This window comes from Mesitornis unicolor, unplaced genomic scaffold (assembly GCF_000695765.1).
Source record: "Mesitornis unicolor isolate BGI_N332 unplaced genomic scaffold, ASM69576v1 scaffold30823, whole genome shotgun sequence".
Taxonomy (NCBI): domain Eukaryota; kingdom Metazoa; phylum Chordata; class Aves; order Mesitornithiformes; family Mesitornithidae; genus Mesitornis; species Mesitornis unicolor.
In genome coordinates, this window is record NW_010173132.1 from 7,983 (window position 1) to 32,975 (window position 24,993).

Here is a 24,993-nt window from a genome sequence, read left to right on the forward strand (position 1 = left end):
GTTCAGCAGACATTTCATGAGGGAACATCTGTCAGAGCACAAAGGCTGAGACCATAAGGGATACTGCAGTATAGGGCAGACAGTTCATAAGGGAGAAAAGGAGAAGAAAGAATGACAGACCAAACACTTCATTTACTTTAAAAAAAGAAATACCCCCCCCAAAAAAAAAAAACCAGCAAAAACAACAAACCAAAAATACCAAACCAACAAACCAAAAGAGCCACCAAACAGCAGGCAGCCTCAAAAGTCAAGAAAGAATAGAAATAGCAGTCAGAACAGATTTTCCAGAAACAAACTCAGTCAAACCAACGCTATTTCTTTCCAGGACATGACAAGAGCCATTATGGTTAAAGGTGAAGGCTCTGAAAAACCTGATCTACCTCTAAAGTTGTCTGTTTTCAGCAGATTATGCCAGAGACAACCAAAGGCTTCTTCCAACCTTTTCTCATATGAGTTAGACCTTAAGTACCTTCTATTAAAACATATTTAAAGCCAAAAGGGAACATATAATTTAGAAAAAATAGTGCAAGTACATAACCAGTTGAAAAACTGGACTCTGATGCCTGCACTCAGAAATGGAGTAGTCCAGGCTTCAGTGTATTTTTGCTAATGACCTAGGTGATAAAATAGCTGATTAAATTTTCATGGGATCACCAAACTGGAGAGACTGCAAGTTTATGAGAAGACCGGATTTGCATTCAGAACATTTCCAACAAACTGGAGAAATAGCCTGGAAGAGAGCAGGAAGCTATTTAATACGGACAAATGCGTGCCGTTTCTATTACAGTGCTATGCACCTGTCCCTCCACACCAAGAGGAAACAATTCATGAGGTAAAGGAAAAGAAACCTGTTACAGTGAATCAGAAGAATCATAAGCTGTACATGATGTACATGAATGGCTACTTTATTTTTTTTTTTTTTTGCAAAACCATGGCCGTTCATCGTCCTGGGATGCATTTGCAGGCTTATCACCTATGTAACGTGATGCAATTGGCACAGACCTGCCAGCCAGAGCATGGCAATTTTTGTTTTGGACATCACAGTTCGGTGCAGAGGAAACTTAGGAGGAAGACAGATCTGCCTGATATGAACAACATACAACAAACACAAGTAAAGGAACTGAGGCTGCTCACTTGAAAGAATAGCATATTATGTGAGAAGGACTATGATAACAATCTCAGAGAGGTAATAAGCTGCTCTAAAGAGAAAGAGAACAAATATTTTCCATGTATACATACAACAGGTTAAACTACAGCAAGAGATTTTAGTTGCACTCTAAGAAAACACACAATGGTTGTGAGGATTCGACTGCCTAGGGAGAGAGTTTCTGTTTCAGTGGTATGCAATTACTGGAAGTTTAAAAAAAAATAATGAAAAAATCAAAGATAAGACAATACACAGAACCAATATTGTGGGGTCAGGTTTCACTGATAAAGCTGAAACCCTGTTACTACCCCTTCTTAGCCCTTAAAACAGGGAGGTACAATGTCAATGAAAATGCTCATCTAGCACACGCTGCTGTCCTTTCCATATTAGCTCTGATGGCAACAAAGCGATTTAAATGTCACATATGTGAAGACAAATGCAGTCCAAGGCTATAATGGCAGGCACTAACTAAAGTGCCATCAAGTCTTCAGAATGCTCCCTCAGAAATAAAAATGTAAACAATATCACAGTAAAACATGCCACAATGCAGCACAGAAAATGCTGATGCCTGTCCAATATCATATTTACTAACAGAAATAGGAGTGCTTACCTTTTTATCACTTCATTTTCCACCATAGTGCTGTCCACCACAACTATCTGCTCTGGGATTCTCACAGTCACTGATACAAGTCCCAGGGAGAACAGGGAAAGCATTGCCACACACTGGCCACCAGGTCCATCCATAGGAAATGCAATCATTCCTTCTGATGCTTTGTTTTCTTGATCTTTAAATGAGAAGTTATCTGGCTCATCTGATTTTTCAGCATCCTTGAGCTTCTCTAGGAACTGAAAGGACTCTGTACAAATTGTACTGGGAAACCGCCACGTAAAAACTCTGGACAAAAAGACAAATTCAAAGAAGCACAAAACTTCATAATCTGTTCTTACTGTACAAGAACTTTAGACCCATGGTAACACAGAGCTGCCAAACAGCTGAACCAAGTACCATCAACATCTGCTTTCACAGTGCTTTTACTGATTCCAGAACATGAGCTATTTATGCACCATGTAAAGGTCAGGCACTATATAGCAAATATGAAGCAAAGATCTCATCTTCTGCTTGAGCATTAAATACATTTACAGTTAAACTCTCCTCCCCTACCCGACATCCAGGTACAGTGCAGCACAAAGTAGCCAGACAGCAAAAGCAGGCAACTACTGGAGTAACAAGAGCACTAAATAAATCTTTCCACCACATCTAGAACTTTGGTGCTACCTGTCCTCTCCCCTACATCTTTGGAAAGTCTCGCCCAGCAAACTTGGCTCTATTCCCTGTATGGCCCTAATTGCTAAGTGAATCAATTGCTAATTGTGTGAGCTAAGGCTCTCACAAATACATGTTACCTTCATCTCTTCAGCTTCAGCTGAGGTGGTCAGGTTCTTTGCTCCAGATACTTCATGTGCACTCTCTCCTCCATGCCAAGCATGCCTGGGTAGGTTTTCTGTTTGCTCAAACAGTAACCTATCTGACACTCACCTGTAGTAACTCTGAGACAGCTGATATGACATGGGTACAAAAGGCAAAGCCCGGCTTTTCTTTGGTCCCAGTGTGTGGTTTACTCGACGGCGATTCACCAAGCTTCTCTTCTGACACTCCAGGAAAGCCTTCACAAGAATGTCATCCTGGTACTCCCGGTACAGACGGAATGTCTGCAAAAAACCCGTTCAACATAAAAGGCAGCGTTAGCTCTGAATCCACAGTCAGACTCACCTACTTGAGGTGTACATTAACTGAATTAATATGGAGCTACAAGCCACAATGTATACGATACACAAATTCACTTTACACTATTCTATGCCTTTCATGGGATTCCAAGCTTTCCACAGTAAATGCCAATTAAATTAACTGAATACTACAGAACACTTGATACTCAAAATGGGATCAGGTTCCCATCAGACCTATATATGAAAAATGCTCAGCTGCAACTTATTTTGGTAGATTCTTCCCATCATCTTACCAGGAACATTTGCTTCCATGAGCTTGAGTTTCTAGGCTCCACCCTTGCCTGTTGATGAGATATTGAGCTCCCTTTGAAGTTCTAACTTTATTTTTAAGTGCCTGACTGATAGATGATATACTTTGGTGGTCCTGAATGCTGAAGGAGAGGCTTCCCAACACCTATGTCAGCTGGATACTAGGACTGTCTTTGTGATATTTCCTCCAGAGCATAATTCCAACTGCTTAAATCATGATACAGTTTGACCCAATGGAAAGGATGTGGAGTTTATTTCATACGGCTTTTGGGGATTGCTTCAACCTCACATCTTGCAATCTCATCCTCAGAGAGGAAAGCAACATACTGAAAACCTGCCTAGAATATACAATTTCCTAAAAGCAGAAGACAGTAATCCCCACAGAATGGATACAAACGTAAGTTTCTGGGTTTCTTTTCTCCCATTTGGAAAAGGCATATATCAAGGCAGGAAGGAGCAACTCTTTAGAGTTGTATGGCCATGTGGCAGCTAGGGACATGGTTCAGTGGTGGACTTGGCAGTGTTAAGTTTACAGTTGGATTCAATGATCCTAAAGGTCTTTTCCAACCTAAATGGTTACATGACTCTCTGACCAGTAAAGTTTGGTGCAGGTACTGTACCTGAAATGACTGACAAGACTTCATCTGGTTGTCTGAGAGTGCCAGTGTGCTCTGAATCAGGTTCTGTAGCACTAGAAAATGAATATCATAGACACTGAAAGAAGAGAAGAAAGAAAAAAAGAGTTAATTCATGGTGATTTTTGAGCATGAAGTACCTAACTATTAAACTAGCACAAAAATATACAAACTCAAATCATTTGCTTCTGAAATGAATGAGTAAAGGCATGAGATCACTACAGCTGAAGATCCTTCATGTAAAGGAGCCTGTTACCTGCACCTTCCACCCTGCATTTTTGGATCAGTCCAGGTAATCTGACACGAAACAAAGTTCTCTTTGGTAACAGCTCCTCCTCTTAAGATATAGCACCCACATAAAAAAAACATACACTGCTGTACTAATAACAGCAGGCCACCATTTTGAAAAGGTCATTGCTGCTGTCATTTTATTCATCAAATCTATAATCTATGTCAGAGATCCCTACAGCCTTGTGAAAGTATTTTTATTTTAATAAATTTATACATGGCAACAAACAGGTGAAAAATGTACCGTATTAGAAAAAAAACTATATACATGACTTTCACAGATGTGAGGGCTGCCATGACCCTGGAGTCCTAAAGGGAAAAAATAGTGCTCCTACTACTGACCTGTTTAGACTGTCCTCTTTTGTGTTTTGATTTGTGTCTTCTCCAATTGCCAAAACTCGAAATCTGGTGAACGGAAGGAAAAGGAAAACATTGACACAAAGTTTGAGCGTCTGGACTTCCAGTTACCATCAGCAGCACTTTTGCTGTAACACACAGCTCTTCTCAAAGTAAGAAAATTTACATAGCTGCTAAATTTGTTATCGTAAAATGGTTCAAAGACCCAAATTTCCACACTTCTTTCCAAGTGTTATTCATCATGAAAAGGCTTGACGATCTGGGGCTAGAGAACGCCATACAAGACTGAGTGCTCTTCTGCATCCACAGTTTTAGCAACACTGAGATGATGTAGCTGAGCAACCAGCTTCAAACTGTGATATAAAATGAGGCGAGTTAATCTGGAAAATGGTAAAGGGAAGTCTTCTATTTCATTAAAACGTTACACCCGAGTACCAACATCTCTAATAGCAAGGATGAAGAATTGACAATTTATTGAAATCTGACAATGTGAATTTCTGGTTTACAAAAAGTCTTATTTAGCAAAATGGGAATGGTTTAAAACAAGCTAGCTTGTGTGAATAACTGAAAATTTGTACATATGTTTAGGAAGCTTGGATTTGAAAGAAACATTGCTTGTTGTATTTACTGAAACTTCTTTTGATAATAAGAGTACAAGAAGCAGAAGGTGTAAGTCACGCATAGCGGAAGCCTACTCTGAATTGCCCTCCTCTCTCACTTTCATTCCACGTGCAGAGTCAAGAGCACCATAACTAAAATACCTGGAAAAGAGTTCCTGCAAAGTATCAGGAATCTCAAGTTTGGGATTCCCCAGGGTTGAACTGAATTTCTCTTTCAGTTTTTCCACAAACTCTTTAAATTCCTTAGCACAAACCTTTGAAAACAAGAGACAGAAATGTTACCAACCTCAATTTCTTAGAGTGGGAAAAGCCCCTCTACTTTTAAAGTGGCCATGGAAAATTCTAGTAGAAACAGCTGGTTTTGAATTATCAAGTCAGAGAAACACTACAACAAGAAAATGCATCAAAAGGCTCTGTGCAGGCTGTGTTTGCTGAAGTACTTAACAGCTGTAGGTTGTGTCTCATTTAAACAAAAATTAATCTAATAAGAGAACTGGTTGAGATTTTCTGACAATAATATGAATTGTCATTCCTGAATAAAAACAAAGAAAATCTCGCCATGACATTGTCCTAGTTGTGAAAAAGTTTTGAAGTTCAAAATGGACATGTTTGCACTGAAAGGATAAACAATTTTTCCATTTGAAACTGTGGTTGATATAAGCCATAAAAAGCTCAAAATTTAAAATAAAATCTTTCGACTGATCAAATCAAGGCTTCTCATGAAATCTGCTTACATTCCTGCACTCATTCACAGAAGCCAAGGCAGTATTGCAACATGCAACCACAATTTTAAAAAATTAGAAATTACAGAGCAAAAATGTTTTCTTGCTCAGATAACAAGGAGGCCAAGAGGAATAATTTAAAAAAAAAAGTCAGTGCATACAGATGCTCAGTCATGGATGTTTATAAAGCAGCACATTAAAAACCCAAAGGTTTTGTTGCTCAGCAGTGCTGTTTATGTGCCTTTGGAAAGCTGCCTGGGTTCACTTGACTCCCGAAACAGCAGTGATGCTGGATTTTACACATGATATTAGTTTTAACATAGCTAAGGGTACCAGGGAGGGATAAGATATGAAATCATAGTAATCAAAACAGTGCAAGTACTTAGTAATCCAAACACCGAGAAGTAGTCTATGCCCTTTAGAATAATTCCCTCCTACCTGTGGATCTTCATAATTATTTTCTCTATTCATGAAGTCCTCAATGAGGGCTTTATCCTGGTAAACCTCAGCAAGGCAAACTCTGCAACAGATACAAATGAAGGGATTGTACATAGTTGAAATTTCCCCAATTTAATACAGATTTGATAGCACCAGGGTGCAAAAAAGCTGAAATTTATATTCACATGAAATAAGACAAAAACACAGGAGGAGCTTATCCCTTCACTGCACTTCAAGAGAATTTAGCCTGTACCTAGAACATAGACAGAAACCTTCTTACTTATAATTAAGATAGGTCTGTGGATTTCTGACGATGTAACGAGCTCTTCGTCCAACGGAATGAGAAGTTTTATCCAGGGACTCCTCAAAGCTGGCATGCATGATATCCCGAACTACTTGCCATGGAACAAAGGGCCCTTTTACCTGTGCAAAGAGCAAAAGTTTTGCAGTTAAACTTCAGCTTTTACATACACAAATGATGGTTAGAACGAGGATGAATTCTTAAGACTGATGAAATGTGTGTTCAGTACAGTGACGTTTAACAGAGGTCCTAGTAAATACCTTTGCGTTTAGCACATGACTAGCGATTCGGCACAGCATGAGCAGGCTGTCTTCTTGCACCGTCCAGGTGACACGCAGACGTGTCATTCTCTGCAGGGCACTCTGGTCAGCTTCATCATGGTAGCGGAGCCTTTTGCTTTTTTCTACAGAATCCTCTTCTAACAAACCCAGAAAAAACCAAACAGTTAAATGACCTCAGCACTGTATATTCTGATTAATTCCAACTCCTATCACAGGCAGTATCAGCACCAACTGGAGTTTATAAGAGTGAAAGACAAAAGGAGAGAAGGAAGTAGCAGTTAAAGTAAAATACATTAATACTGCTCCCAGGAATGAGAAAACAAACACTTCAGTTAGCAAGCTGTCTACATAGAGCATCATTGCATGAGAAATCTTTAAGCCAGCTGTCAAAAGTCAATGGTGAACTGCAAGAAGTTAACCTGTCACAGACATGATTGGAAATTCTTTAGTTTGCACAGTAAAGCACTCAGGACTCACACACAGGTCACAGGTACAGCGTGCTGCTGTTCTCCAGAACTACCAGACAGCCCCAGGACATCCAAACCTCTTCACTGTCAGAGGCAACCCAAGAGGATGGCCAGTAAGTTTCCATTTCCCACTCTAACACTGGCTTTTCTAAAACTACCTACAGCAGGCACAAGCATTAAAACAAATACTTTTTTTTCCTGATGTGTGTGTTAGTTACCTTTCTTTTTCTTCTTTGTCTTCTTTCCAACGTCTTTCCTAAGCCTCTTTCTCTTTTGGCTTTTTCCACCTCTCACTCGTTTGGTTCGATCCTGGGTTGGTTCTTTACTTATTTCAACACATTCCTCTTTCTGGACAAATGACTCAGATCCTACCTTTCCTTCTCCCAGAATATTAATTTTGTTACCTAAAATGACACATATTTACAGTAGCAGAGCTGTAACGCAATTACATTCTACAATATTAAGGTATAAAGAGCAAATGCCAAATTTCAGTATATTAAAAGACAGATGCCCTCTCAGACTTGCCCTTGTCATTTCATGCCACTTTTCAGTAGTTCACACTGAGTAAAATCCCACATAAATGAGGAATCATCAAATAATTATGAAGTCTAGTGTACAGTGCACAAACAAAATGGAACTGAGTTGAGGTTTTATATTCAACCTGAAGCATTTTCTCCTCCTTAACTTAAATGTTAGGCTATGAAATTTAACAGTGCCTAGCCATACAAAACATTGGTCCCTCTAGACCTTCTGCAAACTGCACATCGGAAATGACAAAGGATAAAAATCACTGTTCTATAGGAAATGAAATTATTTACATATCTATTTTACTACCCCAGAAGCATCTTAGGATCATTGTAAGGAGACAGGAAAAACCTGTGTCATCAATACTGGATAAAAAATTATGTTCCATATATCCAGAAACAGGGAAGGAAATGATTTATCTATTTTACTGCCCTAGAAGCATCCTAGATTACCACAAGGAGACAGGAATAACCCACATCATCCATACTGGGTTTGACAAAGATGTAACAGTTATAATACAGTGACCGACCCCACCACCAGCATCACCACCTTACCTCCAGTACTGAGTGGAAGGGGGTGTTTTGTTAGGAAGGTTTGGAGTCTCATTGTCAGTCCGTTTTCAGAAACTGTACTTTCCTAAGACAACACAGCTTTCAAAAAGGTGACATGCAAAAGGAGTGCGCTGGTTTTAACATTACTATACATAATATCCTTTGATAATGTCAGAAATGACTTTTCAGTATAAAGGAAAAGATCCCTGCTACAATGCAGAATTTGTTTGTCATATCACTACCACAGTTTTAAATGGCTCTAGAGCTTTTCTTAAATCATACTGTAATGACCGCTACATTATGAGGTTTAGAAACTCACCAGAACTCCTCAAGTTTAAAAGAAGTAATCACTGGAAAAGAAATACTTAATTCCTTCTCTACTACAGAAGCTGAGCAGAATTTTCTATAAAACAGTGGTTTTTCTAAGCATCTTACATCCCAAAGGAACTTCTAAAGAAGTACAAAACCAAAATGCAAACACAAACACTGAGTAAATGCCTCCTACACCATATTCTATCCATCCTACATCTGAGCCCAAACTTTTATTTTTTTTTGCTGGGTGTATTTCCTTGTTCTGGATGTTTCAGTTTTTGTCCGACGACTTCCACACTCCAGAAAGTTCCAGAAAGGCAAGAAGTACCACTAAATAATCTAAATTCCTTACTTAATAAAGTATTGGTTGAATTGGAATTCAACATTGGTTGAATGTATTATCAAATCCCAATTCTTTCATTCACTTCAGCACCAAGATGTACCACATTTGGCATTCATTTCTTTCCAGTGATGCAAAGCCTTACTGACACATATGACTGAGAAAGCATGGAAGCAGTAGGATTTTGCTATCAGTATCTCAACCCTAAGAATATTCAAATTTGGAAAAGTCATTACAGGATATGAATTTTAAAATACCCACCTTCCTAGTCTTATTAATTATGTAACTTGTCCAGATCCAGTTGCGTTTTAGATGCCCATAAAAGCTGGAATCCAGACCTGCAGCTCCTAACCCATCCCCGGGGATAGTTCCATCATCAACCACCTCTCTGCTGCCTCTAAGAGAAGTGTAACAAAACATACAGTAATTATTTTGTAGGGAGTGCCTCCGCTGCTCTTAAGTGGGGTGAGTGCTGCGCGTTGCACACACCTCTTAACCTCCCCATTTAGACAGGGCTGAGAAAGAAGGGAAGAGAGAGGGATGCTTCTTCCCTTAACCCTGTTTCAGAAGTAGCACGACAAAAGTGCTTTTCCAGTAAGTTTTAATCCCCCAAATTTAATGACTGAGCTTTCAGTTTAAATATTACACCCAAGCGAACTTCATTACTGTTAACTAAGTTCTAACGGCCATGCTAAACTCTGTTCTCAGCACTATTCCAGCCACAGAACTAGAAAAAAATACCTGCTCGGATGAAAAGCTTTCCCAGGACAAGTGTGGAGACAATCTTCCACAGGAACTAAAGGCAATCATAACCCTGCTTTTTTCACACTGACTGTCAAGCACTGGTCTCTCCAGTTTTCTAACAAGCACATTAAAGCTGTACTTAGGAAGCACTCCTTCCCTCTCAACTTTGCTTTCCCCAAGACTCTTGCAACACACATCTGTACTACCTTGGAAGAAAATCCAAATTATTTTTTCCATTCACCTAGCATAAAAGCCTGCTTGGTAGACAAGTTACTTGTAAACATGATACAGAACTACACATCTTTTTAATCAGATAGCCTCTGAATTACAGAGAAAAACCCCACAACATCTAACTGAAATGCAAGTGTCTTAACTGCTTTTGCTATTGAGTAACATCCTCAAAGCCAGAACAATTCTTTTTGCCTGCTCTATTCAAGCAACAAAACAAGGATGAAGATGACGTACGTGGTATATTCCAACATCGCACACTTCCGTTCCAGGTTGTGTTTATTCACTGCTGACTCTTGTTCCATTTCTACATCTAGTGCAGTCTCCTCCCCTTGAAGATTACTTCTCTTTGAACGAGGACAGCGGACAACTCCTAGACATACAGATGGTTTTTGCTATCAGCATGAGAAGTAAGACTTTCAAGCCATTTTCAGTCCACCCTGCTATGGCAAATGACTGTTCCCAAACAGTACTAACATTTTTACCACTTCTTGACAAAACAAGTTATCTTCTAACAGAGGCTAATGGTGTTCCAGTAATGTCCAGTACAAGGCACTAATTAATCACAAAATGTATTCAGGGCACAAGTACTGTGAGGCTGGTACCCTTTATAAGGAAAAAATTGCAGCAGTTCACCGATATTCTAGGCATGAATCACAGCCTTTCAGATATTCAAGCATGGCAACAGTTCTCAAAAAACGATGCAGCAGGTTGTGACTGCTGAAACACAGCATGAACATTCTTCACATCTGACACCTTCATGCTGGAGATACATTTAGGATATAGCAGAGGAGCCAGGTGATAGTTTTATACAATAACAGAACTCAAAGGTAGGAAAAAACCCCATCCAAACAATTTCTAGCTTACTAATGCATTTCAGCTGCCCATGCTACAAAGATAATAGGGCAGGACAGGATCTCAGGTGACTCTCTGATCTAGAGGCTCAATATAAATTTACATGCAGCACGGAGCCTCCATAAACATGAAAACTGGTGAACCAGTATCGTTCCCATAGTTTGAGGGCTGAAAGTAGTCATGGTCTGACTAGCCCACAAAAGCTGCAACAATCACAAACGCACCACTGTTCAAGAAATGCATGAGGAACCTTTAGCACGTAGTTGCTTCAATACAGAAGTAGATGAAATTAAAAATAGATCCCTCTACCTGGCTGACTAAATTACAGAAATACAGAATAGTGTTGTCTACAGTTTCAGGAGCAATCTTAAACGTACACTTCTAACTGTAGGTCCTATTAAAAAATGTAAAAGGACCAAGCACAAAAGTAAACTTCAAAGAACTAGGGTGTGTAAACTCCCTTAACTTCCACCTGTCATCTAATTCGGGCAATCTATGACAAGATTTAACAACAAGTTTCTAAGGAAAAGGAATCTCTGTTTAAACTGGCAGAGAGCTATGGCAAAAATATACTAGTAACCATTTTCAAAAAGGCTTTTTCACAACTGGATTAAAATCTAGCAGGGCTATTATAAAATCTGATACTTCTAACAGGACAACAATGTTTTTCCTTTAACACTGCTCTGAAAATTTCAAGTGTATCTCGGCTTCATAGAACTATATGGACAGAACTCCTAGCTTTTTTTGATGCATAATGCAACCAACCAAGAGAACAAAACATTGGCAGTTACAAAATCAGCACCTGCCACAAGTTTTAAGAAAGGAGAAGCTACTGTGGTACGAACAGGATAAACAGTACAGGTGATAAGAATGTACAGTCATACCGTACCCAATGGTGTATTAAGGCAGACACACTGCAAATCAAACCAGAAGTTTTCCACATCCTGCATGGTGTTCAGAACATATAAACGTCTCTCAAATGGGCGGCTACTTTGAGCCAGGTTATAGTGGGGGTCACAGATAGTGGTATCAACAATCACAGCATTCCTCTTCATATACACAAAGACCTGTCAAATACAGCATATTTCAGGCTGCAAGGTAAAAAATCATTGGAAGTGCCTAATGGACAGGGGACAGTCTAGCTTAGGACTGCTTAGCATCTTCTCAGTCTTTGCTATTTTGAGAAAGTACTCTGACAGAAGACACAGCCACCCCCACTCTATTGCATTGCATCCCCAAACTTCCTTTGCCAGTTATCCCAAAATTTCATTTCTAGATTTAGAACACACTGTTACTTTTCCCCCTTGTGCACAAGATATTCCAGGTTTCCACAGTGCATGATTATTTCCAACGAGTTCTCATTCAGAATTTCAATAGATGAGTTTTGGGGCCTAATTATCTTTCTTATCCTCATGAAGTACATGTTGAGGCTGCTTTGTCCTTTGCATGTGCTTTCTATTTATGAAGATATGTGTACAAATGTCATTATTTTATTCTGATCAGTGACTTTATTCTGTGCCAGACACCCAATGTCTAACACACTGATGGAAAAGAACGTGACATGCTCATTTTTCATAAAGTGCTGCCAGCCTGGAACCTCCCAGATCGTTACTGTGTGCAACACTCAGCATTATACATTTCAGTAGCGTCTTTCCAGAGAAAGAGGCAAAAATGATCTGTCCAAAGTCGCAATATCACAGAATCACAGAGTCACTCGGTTGGAAAAGACCTCTGAGATCATCACGTCCAACCGCTCCTGTCTACCCCCTAAACCATATCCCTAAGTACCTCGTCTACCCGCTCTTTAAATACATCCAGGGATGGTGACTCCACCACCTCCCTGGGCAGCCTGTTCCAGCTTCTGACGACCCTCTCAGTAAAGAACTTCCTCCTTATCTCTAACCTGAACCTCCCTTGGCACAGCTTGGTGCCGTTTCTTGGCACAGAATATGTTACTTGGATCTGGAGGTTTGCATATACATCTGAAACACCAGTATTTTACTTAACTATTTAAGGTAATTACAACACCCAAATCTTGCATTTATTTTACTGGACAAAAACACATGAAGAATAATGGCTAAATGAAAAAAAAAAATTACCTGGTCTTTGTCTTGAAACTTCTCTGTTGGGCCAAATTGTATCAGTCCCATGTAACATAATCTTTGAAGGTTTTCTACCACTGAAAAGATGTACCTCCTGCAGCAATATTAGGAGTACTGCAATTAGCACTCATGAAAACAGTAAAAATGATACCAGAAAACATTTTCACCACTTTTTTGAAATACTCAGTTTTAAAATTTCTGAGGAGGCTTTTTTGTTTGAGTTGTCAGGCTATGGAAAACATAACAACCCAAAGCTCCTAATTTCCTTTCCTTAAATCACAAACACAGTATTTTAGCCACATACTGACTAAAATTTCGCATATAAAGAACTGGACAACAGTCCTTGTAGTTAGGGTTGTTTAGAATTACTGCTCCAAGAAACTGCTTTCAGTTGCTTTGGTAGAGCAAAAAGCGCAACAGTTCTCATGCTGCATATCCACTTAGGTGGCAAAATTCTGGAAGCTGCAGAAATACTGAAGCAAATTTGGCCAAGTTAGAAGTTTTAGTGAACAGGGGGCAAAGAGACAACATGGTTATATGTCACAGTGTTTTGCATAAACCTATCAGATGGAGCCTGCAGACTTCAGAAAGGACCGTAAATCCAGTTTCCTTGTTACTAAGATTTAGCAAGTAATAGCTTAAGAATTGCAAACCTGAGCTGACCGTGAGTTTTGACAGCTGATGCTGTTTACCACTATTCACTCCTCAATGACATATTTGCAGGTTTGCAAATTCTTGTATAAGCCTCTATTCATCCAAACCCACGTTGTAGGAATGGCTTTCTGGGGAAACTAACATAGTGCTGTTGTTTCCACATATTCAAATCACTGCCCTTTAATGTTGCTTTCCTTTCCTACCTTCAGCCCAATCTCAGTTTTAAATCTCCTAGATGAGGAATGGCAAACAATGGCAGACATGCCATGAATGGTCTGTATGAAAGGCAGGAACTGGGAAATGCAGCTTCTTCTGAAAGATTTATGAAGGACAGCAACATTTAGACTCTATTAAATTTTGAATTTAGCAGCACTCAGGAGTGTGTTTTATACAGAAGTAACATCCTGCTGATGAGTTATGAAGGACAGAACCTCCCAGCTCTCAAACACTGCCTGACAGCATGCATGAATATTGTTTATTAGTTTCTTATTACCTTCTATTTGGGAGAGAAAAATACAATTTGGCACACTATCCTTAGTAGATTGATGATCCTTGTCTTAAGTAACAAAGTTCTCTTTGACACAAACATGAAATAACTGAGAAGAGTCAACCACTCTTGCTTCCTCCCTAGAGCCATTTACTTTGACTCATGTGCTTACCTTTTGTAGAGAAGCTGCTGTCGGACTGACCTTGGAAGAAATCTGATCAGAGTGTGCTTTTTTAGTGGATCATTTAAAAAATCTTCTAGACCATCCACCTAGAATTATTTTAGGAGTTAATTAAAATGTGAAATATAACTATCCTTTGAAGTATCAAGCTTTGGTACCAGAGCTGTCTACTGAAATATTTTCTAAGCAAATGTTACTGCTTTTTTATAATGCTTAAACATTATTCTTGTTAGTCAACAAGGCAGAAGATTCAATGAGATTATAAAAAACTCTTTCCAAAATATTAACTTAAGAATTTGCAGTATTACGGGGCTATACATTTCTTTTTTTTCTGTGTGGCTGTAAAAGCAACTAACTTTTCTATAAAAGAAACTATCAAGAGATAGTGACATTATCACTAAAGTGTCTACCCTCCGAGGGCTAATTTTGTTAAAATAGACTAAGAGGACATTTGTTACTGCTTACAGATTCAGTTGAGATCAGACTTCGGTAAAACAAAAAAAAAAATCACTGTACCTTGTAGCTGACTTGGACGATCTGAATGAAGAGTGAGAGAGGCAAACAGAGAAGAATGTCACTAACAAGAGCCCATCCAGAACCAAAATCTCTGTGAACTGGGAGAGGAGGGACATAGCGCATCCATGACACGTCATCCACGTACACTAGGAACAAGATGACTGGCTTAGATTCAGACAGGAATTAACCAGAAACCTAATATATTGGGTTTACATATATTTCAGACAGAAACCTAATAGTTACACTAGTAGTTTTACTATGAGTGTTCAAGCAGAACACATTTGGCAGCTGATAGTCTGGAAATATGATAATCTAAAATGACCTGAAAATTATCTAAACCTTTAATTTTCCATATTTTTAAGCAGACTTTTAGGTTGTTGTTTGTTTGTTTGTTTTTCGTCAGTGTTGAACCAGGGCAAAGCCTGCAGTAAAGTCAGGATGTGCCACTCACCTGTTTGATTAGACAACTCTACTTCAGTCTCCTGCGCAGAGGTTTCAGGATTCACAACAGTTGTCATGATTTCCACGGTCCCATCTGGTTGTGCTTCAAGCACAGGTGCAGTCACATCCAGCCCTTGTTTGCTGCCTTTTTTCTCACTATCACTACCTCCTTTTTGCTGTGTTCCATTTAAAGGGTGTCCATAAATTAAGTACCAGAGGAACATGTGGACCATTCTCAAACGGGGCATTTTGGGAAGAAAGCCAAGAGAACGCCCAAGTCCTGGAACTGGGAGGGAAGATTAAGGACCAAACAGAAATAAAAAGAGGATTAGAACAGGAAAAATAGCAAAACTGATGTAAAGAAAACTGGTAGGACAGATGCAGAGTTGAAAGTAAATATAAATTACAAATACTATGTAGTAAAGTAGTAGTTAATACAAATACTCCAGTTTGCAATTGTGGAAAAAAAAAAAAGGCCGTTAAGAAAACATTGGACAGTGAGATTGCTTTAACATCAGCCTGATTTTTCGTCTATAAAAGAAGAAAAAACCCACTTGTATCTTAGGATAGCCCAACATCTGAAAGTTATTATTAATAATAAATGGGAAAGTGAAAAATGACAGAAAAAACCCAAAGTTTTAAAACTAGTTATCTACCTGTAACAGGGTGATAGTTTTTTAGCTGTGTTATGCCCATTTTTTCATCGGTTTTTCTTGCCCGACCGTTATTGTCAGATTTACATGAGCTTTCTTGCGTTTCTCCTGAATCAGGACCTGCCTCTTGCCCCCGATTTTCTTCTTCACCGTGGTCCTGGGATGTTGGTGTCTGGGGAACTTTAATCCTGTATTAAAACCACACAGCACTTTGGTAAAAATAAAGCAGAGCTCAATTTCTCCTCTTCCCTGACTTCAGGAGATACTCAGCATCTTACTTCATCTTTGTGCTTCCATTTCTCTATTATTCAAGAGGAGATTTTTTCTTTTCTTTTGCTTACTTTGTGCTAATTTCCTCTGTGTATTTTCGCATGTACTTCCTACTAGATAAGCCAAGTTCCCCACAAGCCATCCAAACCACCACTGTCACTTGCCTGTTTGCGGTGCTTGAATTGGAGATTCGGAAACGCACCTGCTCAATGGCACTTTTTACAAGGGGATCATTAGGACTCACCGAAGGATGCACAACGAACTCTACCTGTTCACAGCAGCAGACAACAAACAAAAGGTACTTATGGAGATAGTGGCTCTTAACCAGCAGCGTACTTTATCAGAGATTAACAAACAGTTAATTAACAGTAGCCACAATGGACCAACCCTATGAAGGTTTAGTAATTCACAAAATATTAACACTTTTGCATCAAAGTTCCTGTTGCGAATTTGTATTAACAAAGAGACCAGACCATATGGTCCCTCTACACAATGAGTTAATGTCACTTCTACAAACCTCATTTTAAAAAAAAGATTTTAAAAAAATCTGAAATATTTGGGGAACAAACACTTCAACTTGCAAATATGAGGCTGAAAGGGATAAATGAAAAGCCATACCTCATAAGGCCAAACTAATACATATTGTTGATGAAAGTACACACACAGTTCAGATTAGTAAGATTTCACAGGGGCTCTACAGTAATTGCACAGCAGGTAAATTTCAATTGATTCTCTCCTGCTTATAAACATTTCACACTAGAGTTACAATGAGAAGTCTCAGCTTTACAACTACAGACATTTTACTTCCATAAACTTCAATAACAGTGGATTTTTCATTTTGAAAAAATAGATCATGTTCTATAAATTTCAACTTGGAAGCTAACTTATGATTTTTTATACACTCTTGGCTTTCAAAAAGGGATTAAATTGTGCTGCAGCCTGACAGTGGAGGGAGAGAACCATGAATTGCATACGTAATAAGCAGCAGAAACTCTCCAAAGGGAAATGCAGAGACTTTGATCTCTGGACTATTCCTTGGTCTCACAATTATCTGTAGCACAGTAATTGAAAATGCTAGTCTGGTTTTCACAGTAGCTTAGTTTGGGACATGTACCTTCTGGGCAGCTCGACTGTGGTTCTGCCACAAAAAGTAAAGTCATCCGTATGTTTCAATAAAAAAGCCCCAAACACTTTGATAAATCAGAAAGTTGTGAGAAAAGCTGCTTCTGCTGCCAAGGTTTGTGCAGTCACCTTTTTACTAATGCCATCTTGAATGACTGTAGTACGATAGAGCCTGAGCAGTCCTTCTTGTGCAAGCTTCTGTACCAGCCGTACGATAGACTTTTTGCAGCATTTAGTGGAGACACCTTCTTGCTTCTCTTGATCCATGACCATTTTCTGAAGCCTAAAAGATGCAAAAAATACCCTGCATTTTAGGCAGTTTGGTAGAGGGTGTGGGGTGAAACACATTTCCCTACTTCTAGCAATTACTGCTCACTTTTCCCTTTTGCTGTAAATAACTGGTAACTTGCTTTAAATTTCAGCTGTATTCTCTTTGTAATCAAGTGTATCCTTTTACATGAGGACTGCTGTTCTGATGACAGCAAATTCTTAATGCCAGATTTCTCTGTATGTGGCTATAGTGCAATTATGAACCCAGCCTCCCTAAGGTCAGGAAAACATACAGCTTTTTTGAAGTGGTGATTAAACATGCAGTTTATATTTCCACTTGTGAGCTCAGTTCAGCTTGGGACAGAAAGTTTATTTAGTGGCATTCAGAGCTTAGAAGCTAGACACGCATTCACAATTCAGATACACGTATCCCACCACTTGAAGTCAGCTCACTTCTTACTCTCCCAATGTCTATTTTCATGCACTTTTTCATGAATGCCCCAGGCCCTACTTCTGACTTCCAATCCTGGGGAGTTAATTCTGCAAAAGATATGGAAGGGTATTAAGGGACTGAGGCAATAAGTGAATGTACACATGGACTTCAACTTTTGAAAGAGACTACCGCATCCTTGGAACCAACCTATCTGGAGTGACAACAGCAGCAAATTCCCTGGCAGAGACTGGGGAGGGGCAAAACTTCCACCAGTGCTGGGGGAACCTGTGAGCTGCCTGTTGGCAGCAGTGATGGGGACAGCAGAGACCTGAAATATCTTCTGAGCCTGCACTTGGATGTGTACCTTTACGTCAACCAGTGATGAAGCTGTGCCAGAAGATAGGGCTCCAGTTTCACAACGTTCTGCAATTGACAGAAGTTTTCAAAATTCTTAAACCAGAGAAGAATAAGGCCATGATTTCCTACTAAGTTCCTATATCAAGCAGCCCTGTGTATATACATGCCAGGATCTTACATGCTAACACGTAAGATGGATGGTGCGATCATATTTGCCACAACAGAGCCTTGCCAGTGAGACTCCAGGAGAGCACCAGAATCTCCATTTCTCTCTAGAGGTGAACCTTAAAAGGCTGAAAGATGTTATAACATTCAGGGAAGTATCTTCAGTGGAGACAAGGCAAGTCACAAGATTATATAAAACAATTCCACATAAAGTTGTAAAGAAAAGTGAACTTTCAGAACCCCAGTAGAGTCCTAGCGGCCAATAATGACTGTCACGAAGAGAAGAATCTCTACAATGAATGACAGAATAACACAGGAACTATTTTCGAAACCATACAGAAATAAAACTTATGCAGATGAAAGAATCCTCAAGCAGGGAAGTGCTGTATCTTACTGGCACACTGTGAAAGGAAGAAAAAAAGTTCTCCGATCTCTATTTATGGGACATACACCATATAGAAACTCACTTATATAATTATCTGTACAGAACTATTATTGCTTCCAAACAGCTGATTAATTTTCCAGTATAACTGCAACCTCTTCCCCTTCCACGTGCCAACATTATAGCATACAGTGCCACCAGGGATAAGAAAAGCCAGAGCACTGCTAAATCAGGCCCTCAGTCCACTGCTTTCAGACTCACGTGAACAAGCTTTCAATCAGCCGGAGGTTTCGAACTGCTTCCACAATGAGATTTCGACGCTTCAGCAGCCTGTACGTTTCATGAGATCTCTCCACTGCTGTAGCTTTGGATCGCTTTTCCTTCTTTTGGCCACAAGTCTTCTAGTGCACAGCGTGGACAAAATACAATTTTTTTACACAAATTATTCTATGTCTTCAGCCTAAGGCTGGTTCTTCACACAGTAGCAGCTGAGGAATTCAGAATTTTGATGTATTTATTTGCAACAAACTAGCCAGAGAGGGATTATCTTTTATATCCTCTTCACAAACAGGGGACCAAGGCAGAAAACAAGATTTCCATGCAGTTAGATGCAGAGGTTTATGCACTTGCTCTGCCCATACCACATTCTGAGCCATATGGACTTGAGAGTTTTGGCCTAGAAAGCTGGTAACTGCCTTAACATCGTGGTGAGTCCAAGCCAATGTATCCTGCCTCTCAGAAAGGCTTCTTGTCCCAGGCTCAATCCTGCAGTAGTGAGGCTACACAACTTTCATGCTGAAACCTATTTGTTCCTCCTGGTTTAGAGGAGACAGGCTAGATGATGTATGACAGTTCTGTGCATGCACAGACATTAAATGATGACATGCATTAACTCAACACAGAAAATTTGGAGAGCACCAGGGAACTAATTCAGAAGTGTATTTTGGACATCTACCTCCTGGAATAATTTTCACTTACAACTACAATGCAGCCAAAATATGAAATTAAACAATTGAAAAAACCAAAACAATCTCATAAATTAATATCAAAACTTGAAGTCTTGCTGTAAAAGTACGTAACTTGGCTCAGACAGCCACACCAGGAAAACATTAAGACATGTGATCCTACCTTTGGGTCTTCAAGTCTGACCTCTTCCACCACAGCCACATCCCCATCTTCATCAGTGGGAAGACTGGACTCCTGCTTTAGATTTTCCAAAGTAGAACTCTCCCCTGAAACGTTGTCTGGAGACAAGAGCTCATCAGGCTCCTCCACAATTTGAGGGGAAGGCAGCTTCCTCCCCTGAGACTTCACAGCTGCTGGCTTTGAGCCTGGTTTAAGAGGAAACAGCCTTGTAATTGTTCTGCTCTCACAGTTTCCTGAAAATGTTCAGCTTCCCTCTCTGTAAAATTCCTTCCTGCATCTACCCAGGTAACTGTACTTAAAAGCGTTCTGCTACATTTTTCACACATTCTTCTGCCCTGCTGGAAGCAATGGTCTGATCATGAATGACTGCATTCAGCCTCCAAAAGTAGTTTAAAAAAAAGTGAACTCCTTGTCATCAAGTAATTCTCCATGCAGAAGCCTCTTCAGAGGCAGACTTAGAAGACCATGAAGGGCCAGAATAGCTTATCCAGAAACTGCAGCCTGAAGAAAGGAGAGTTTGTCATAAAGATTCTCAAGTTCTGCCAGAAACGTGACTCTTCTGACGCAACGCAGAGCGAGAACAAGGATTTAGCATTACTCCAAAGATAATCTACATAAGAAATGGAATTCTGTTCTCCTCTCTTCCCTTGGAGCTTATCAGAGAAGTTGCAGGAACATTCAAATAGTTAAAATAAAAAAATAAATAAACCAACCAACATATGCTCTTTAAAATATGCTCCCAAAAGGCTATCAGCTTTCACATTAAGATTTTCCAAATAACTAAAGAAAAAGATGAAGCAATTAGCTTCAGGAGACAAGACATTTTTGTTACAATATGCTCTACCAAGATGGTGCCTTGTGATGGGCACAGCCTAAGCTGTAAGGTATACTGAAAAACAGTCCATGACGGACACTTTGTCAGTTCATCACAGAACATCCACAGCAAATGTAAAATTTACCCAAGGACACTGTTTCTCTCAGCAGCTTAAGCCAACCTGACTGCTAGCTACCAAGGTCTCCCCACTATGCTTGTTGTTAGCCACAGTCCTGCCTCCAGACTCGCAACAGTTTGGGAATTTGACCCTCTGCAGAATCATTTCAGCTCCTCCAGCCCCCAGAAAAGTAACTGAATATCCAAGGAGCAAGGTGAGTCAGCTCATTTCATTTGCATGGGGATAAGAGGAAAAATAATACAGGGACAAGGAGAAGCAGACTTTCCCAGTGACTGGCGATAGTCAGAAACGTTCTTTGGTGCTCACAAACATTAGAGCACACTTCAGCCCTAAGAATCTCCATGGATTACCACACCTACAGTATTCCAAAACAACATTTCTGCTGGAAAGAGAACATCATAGATGCATGGAAATAATCAAGTAAGTAAAAAAAAAATACATTACCAAAAACTTTAATGGAAGCTAATAGCATGTTATTTCTTTTATTTAATAAAAGGATTCATAAGAAAAATGCAAGGTTCTCTCCAAATTTCAAAATCATGACCTACCTTTAGCCGGTGTTGACTCATGGGTATCATCTTGGAAACTTAATTTCAACAGAGAACCAGAGTTGGCCGCCTGACCTTTTCCTCTCTTCTTGCCATCTTTCCCTTCTTCTTCATTGTCAGACTCTGAGACCACAGTGTCGTCTTCTCCAGGAGACCCATCTTCCACAGGCGGGGAATCTTCTGGCACCAAAGCCAAAGTAACCGTAGCTAACTGCTCACTCCTAGCCTTCTCTCTCTCAAACTGACGGTTTAAATCACTCTCCTCTGCAAAAATGTATGAAATATACTTTGTTGTCCTTTGCCGACCTTCATCCTCCATAAAACCCTAAGGAAATAGTTGGAATGTTATTTTGCAATCTTACTTCTCCATTCTTGCGGTCTGCTCACCAGCATCATCAGTGGGAAAACTTTCTAACTGTTCACCTCTCACATCAAAAGATGTGATGTTATTCTCCTTTTTTTTTTCCTAAATAACAATAGTGTTGACTAATCTTAACATACAGAAATCAAAAGAAATACCATGCTTGAAAAATAAATAAATCTGCATTTCCTGCATACTAGACTGAAACACCTACAGTGTGTGGAATGTAGAAGAGTCTAAGGAAGAACAAACTACATGTATTCACACTGGAAATATTTTGTTTTCAGAAAGTATTTTCTGTGAAATAACTGCAATGCAGAAGTTATCAGAGTTAATCAGACTTAAGTGGAAATGCTGTTGCCCTGTCTACTACAATACATGCTTTCAAGTATCTAGAAACTCAAACACTTAGCCTACCAATAAGGGAAGATTTCATCCTCACAGCCGACTTAGGAAAAGTACGCTTAGATATTCCAATGGTTTACATAGTTTGTTTGCTTTTAATTCTACAGAACTTTACCAAATCACAAGATCTTAGTTTAAAAATTCTCTGTTGAGGGAAGATGGCAATTATCCTGTCTCTGTGAAAAGGGGCAGGTGGGTGCATGCAAGGAATTACGCCTGAATTTGTCTGGTTGAAATGAAAAAAAAATTGAAGTATCTGGAAATAAGGAGTTTAATCACTGTAACCTCTACAAAAGTAACAGTTTTTTTCCAGCATTTACTGGTATTTTCAAAAGGCAAGTAGATCAATGATTTTAAACATACAGAGGGTCTCCGACAAGATCCTTTAGTAGAGGATATTGCAAAAAAGATGCTGTCTTACAGTCAAAAATTAAGCAAAGTGGCTATTTTGAGTTGAGAGACATTTTTGTTCATCTCCATAAAGTACCAGCCTCCAGGTCACTTGGATTACCACTGATTACAGCAAATGATGTAGCTAAGTGGTGCCAGGTGAAGCAGGGTTGACAGAGTTTCTCTGCCCTGTCTCTTTCTGGGGAGCAGACCTGCGTCTCTGTGTAGGAACAGCGTTTCTCTAGAATGCTGCATCCAGCAAAATCCCACCAGCTGGTGTGGATCACCAGAACATTTGCTCGATACAGCCAGAAAATATGGGCCATGTGTGTTTTTTCCCCACAATCTTTATTACTTAAGGACCCAGTCACAAACCAATGTAAAATACTTGTGCATCTGGGTCAGCAAACTATTAAGTGTCAAGGCAGCTAACCAGAAAAAAAATAAAGCAAAGGCATGCTAGAAGAGCAGATACGTTACATTCTAACAACTAGGCCTAGTCCTCAGAGTACTTTAAGTTAAAAACTTAATACTTTTTGAACACTTGTCTTTTGTACACTTTCCTCAATTGAAGTCATACTCTTTTCAATCTTACCAGGACCCTTTCACTGTCAATTCTCAAATCACTGCTGAAGGTTAACAATGCTATAACATTATTACCACAGTAACCACATTTGTATCTCCAGTTTCAATAAGTACCTAAATTATTTCATTTTAACCTTACCTTGACAACTTTGTACCTCTCCAGAAGACGACAGAGCATCCTTCCTTCTAGCTTCCCCACATTCATAGCCAAGCGAATTTCTGCCTGAGAAATACCTTTGGTTCCCCTACTTTCAACTGTTTCGGAAAGGAAAAACAGAAAATATCTCAGGGAAATAATCTGACCAAATTACATATACATTCATATTTGTTCTGAATAACTGCATACTTCAGAATACAAAATTTAACATTCCCCACTAACAACTAAAGACATTTTCGCAGACATACACAATATACACTCAAATACTGTCATAAACCACAATTTTACATGAAGCAGTTGGCCAGCAGAATGAGGTTTGAAGGCGACAGCTTTAGATGAAAAGCAGGGGTGAATTCTTCCCATGACAGTTTTCCACAGTTACGTATTAATTTCTCCAGTATGAAAAGAAAAGAGATAGAAGAAGAAGAAACACTGTTTTCTTCATCACCTTTTCTCATCCCACCCCAACATCCTGTTTCTACCATGCTGTTTTATTTGAGCGATACTGAATAGCTGATAAACTTCCAGGGAGTGCTAACAGGTGTCAGCACCTACAGCTCCAGTATAATCTGAACATAAAGCTCATCTTTTCCATGAAAAAAATGACACTTTCCTATACATAAAAAGCAATCAGAATTCTAAAAACCCCACAATATATACCTTTCTTTTATACATACAAGAAGTAAGGTGACAATGGGAAAAATCTTTAGCACCTCTTTCTGCATCACCTACTTAGCTCAAAAGCCTGGGTGAGCATGTCCCTTTCACAAACAATATCCACAGGCTGGACAGCTTTTGTGATGATCTCTTCACCATCATCATCATGGTAATCTTCCATTTTCTTCCGAAATTCCTTTAGTAATTTAAGGCAACGGACCATGACATCAGTTCCTGTGAACATGAATGTTAGTAACAACTCTTAACAAAACACAGGGCACGTGTGCACGTTTAAACCATTATCTTTCTTTCAGCAGCACAAAGAAGTAGTAGTGCAATGGGGAACAAATGACCAAAGACAACCATTTATTTCTAGGAAAGGTTTGCGACAGCTTTTCCCTATGTATGAATCTGCCAAAACACTGACTAGCTCAATTTCTGAGGTGCACCAAACCTTCATGTCTGTGTCAACATGAGGACTGCCCAATACAGCGATTTAAGAACAAAATGAAAAACACTGCAATAAATGGAAAAATTTTAACAGCACAAATAAATCAATGAAAGGATTAAGTGCTGAACCACAATATTGCATCTTCAGAACATATATCTGACTGAGACAACTCACTGGATATACAACCACTCTTTTTTTTTTTTTTTCACCCTCTACAAACTCAAAGCATTTTTCACTTTCTATAAATGCAAGTCACATAATGAAAGAAAACCATACATTTGAAGATAGAGAACCCATACAATAAGCTGCCAGGTTGCAGAACTGTTCCTTAACACAGGATTGCCTTTCCTCAGCAAGTAATCATAGTAGACACCAGTTGGTGGACCTTATCAAGTGCTGCCATGAGTTCCCAAGATTTAAAAATCCCAGGACCTAGAAGAACTGTCAGTTTACTGTACGTCC

General features: G+C 39.3%; 1 protein-coding gene across 1 annotated transcript in view; it reads right to left on the reverse strand.

Annotated features, from left to right (window-relative positions):
• GTF3C1 (general transcription factor IIIC, polypeptide 1, alpha 220kDa) overlaps positions 1-24,993 on the reverse strand; it is a 37,945-nt gene that overhangs the window by 7,017 nt on the left and 5,935 nt on the right. Inside the window, exons 7-31 of the mRNA XM_010180613.1 lie at positions 24,156-24,314; positions 23,406-23,521; positions 21,526-21,850; positions 20,007-20,209; positions 19,140-19,276; positions 17,401-17,554; positions 16,314-16,417; positions 15,883-16,067; positions 15,237-15,512; positions 14,786-14,931; positions 14,261-14,358; positions 12,945-13,041; positions 11,735-11,912; positions 10,228-10,363; positions 9,280-9,415; positions 8,370-8,451; positions 7,509-7,694; positions 6,803-6,960; positions 6,522-6,664; positions 6,242-6,323; positions 5,223-5,335; positions 4,447-4,509; positions 3,802-3,895; positions 2,685-2,857; positions 1,758-2,042 (exon numbers count right to left, since the gene is read on the reverse strand). Coding sequence (XP_010178915.1) covers positions 1,758-2,042; positions 2,685-2,857; positions 3,802-3,895; positions 4,447-4,509; positions 5,223-5,335; positions 6,242-6,323; positions 6,522-6,664; positions 6,803-6,960; positions 7,509-7,694; positions 8,370-8,451; positions 9,280-9,415; positions 10,228-10,363; positions 11,735-11,912; positions 12,945-13,041; positions 14,261-14,358; positions 14,786-14,931; positions 15,237-15,512; positions 15,883-16,067; positions 16,314-16,417; positions 17,401-17,554; positions 19,140-19,276; positions 20,007-20,209; positions 21,526-21,850; positions 23,406-23,521; positions 24,156-24,314 — 3,829 coding nt within the window. The remainder of the gene's footprint in view (positions 1-1,757; positions 2,043-2,684; positions 2,858-3,801; positions 3,896-4,446; positions 4,510-5,222; positions 5,336-6,241; positions 6,324-6,521; positions 6,665-6,802; positions 6,961-7,508; positions 7,695-8,369; positions 8,452-9,279; positions 9,416-10,227; positions 10,364-11,734; positions 11,913-12,944; positions 13,042-14,260; positions 14,359-14,785; positions 14,932-15,236; positions 15,513-15,882; positions 16,068-16,313; positions 16,418-17,400; positions 17,555-19,139; positions 19,277-20,006; positions 20,210-21,525; positions 21,851-23,405; positions 23,522-24,155; positions 24,315-24,993) is intronic.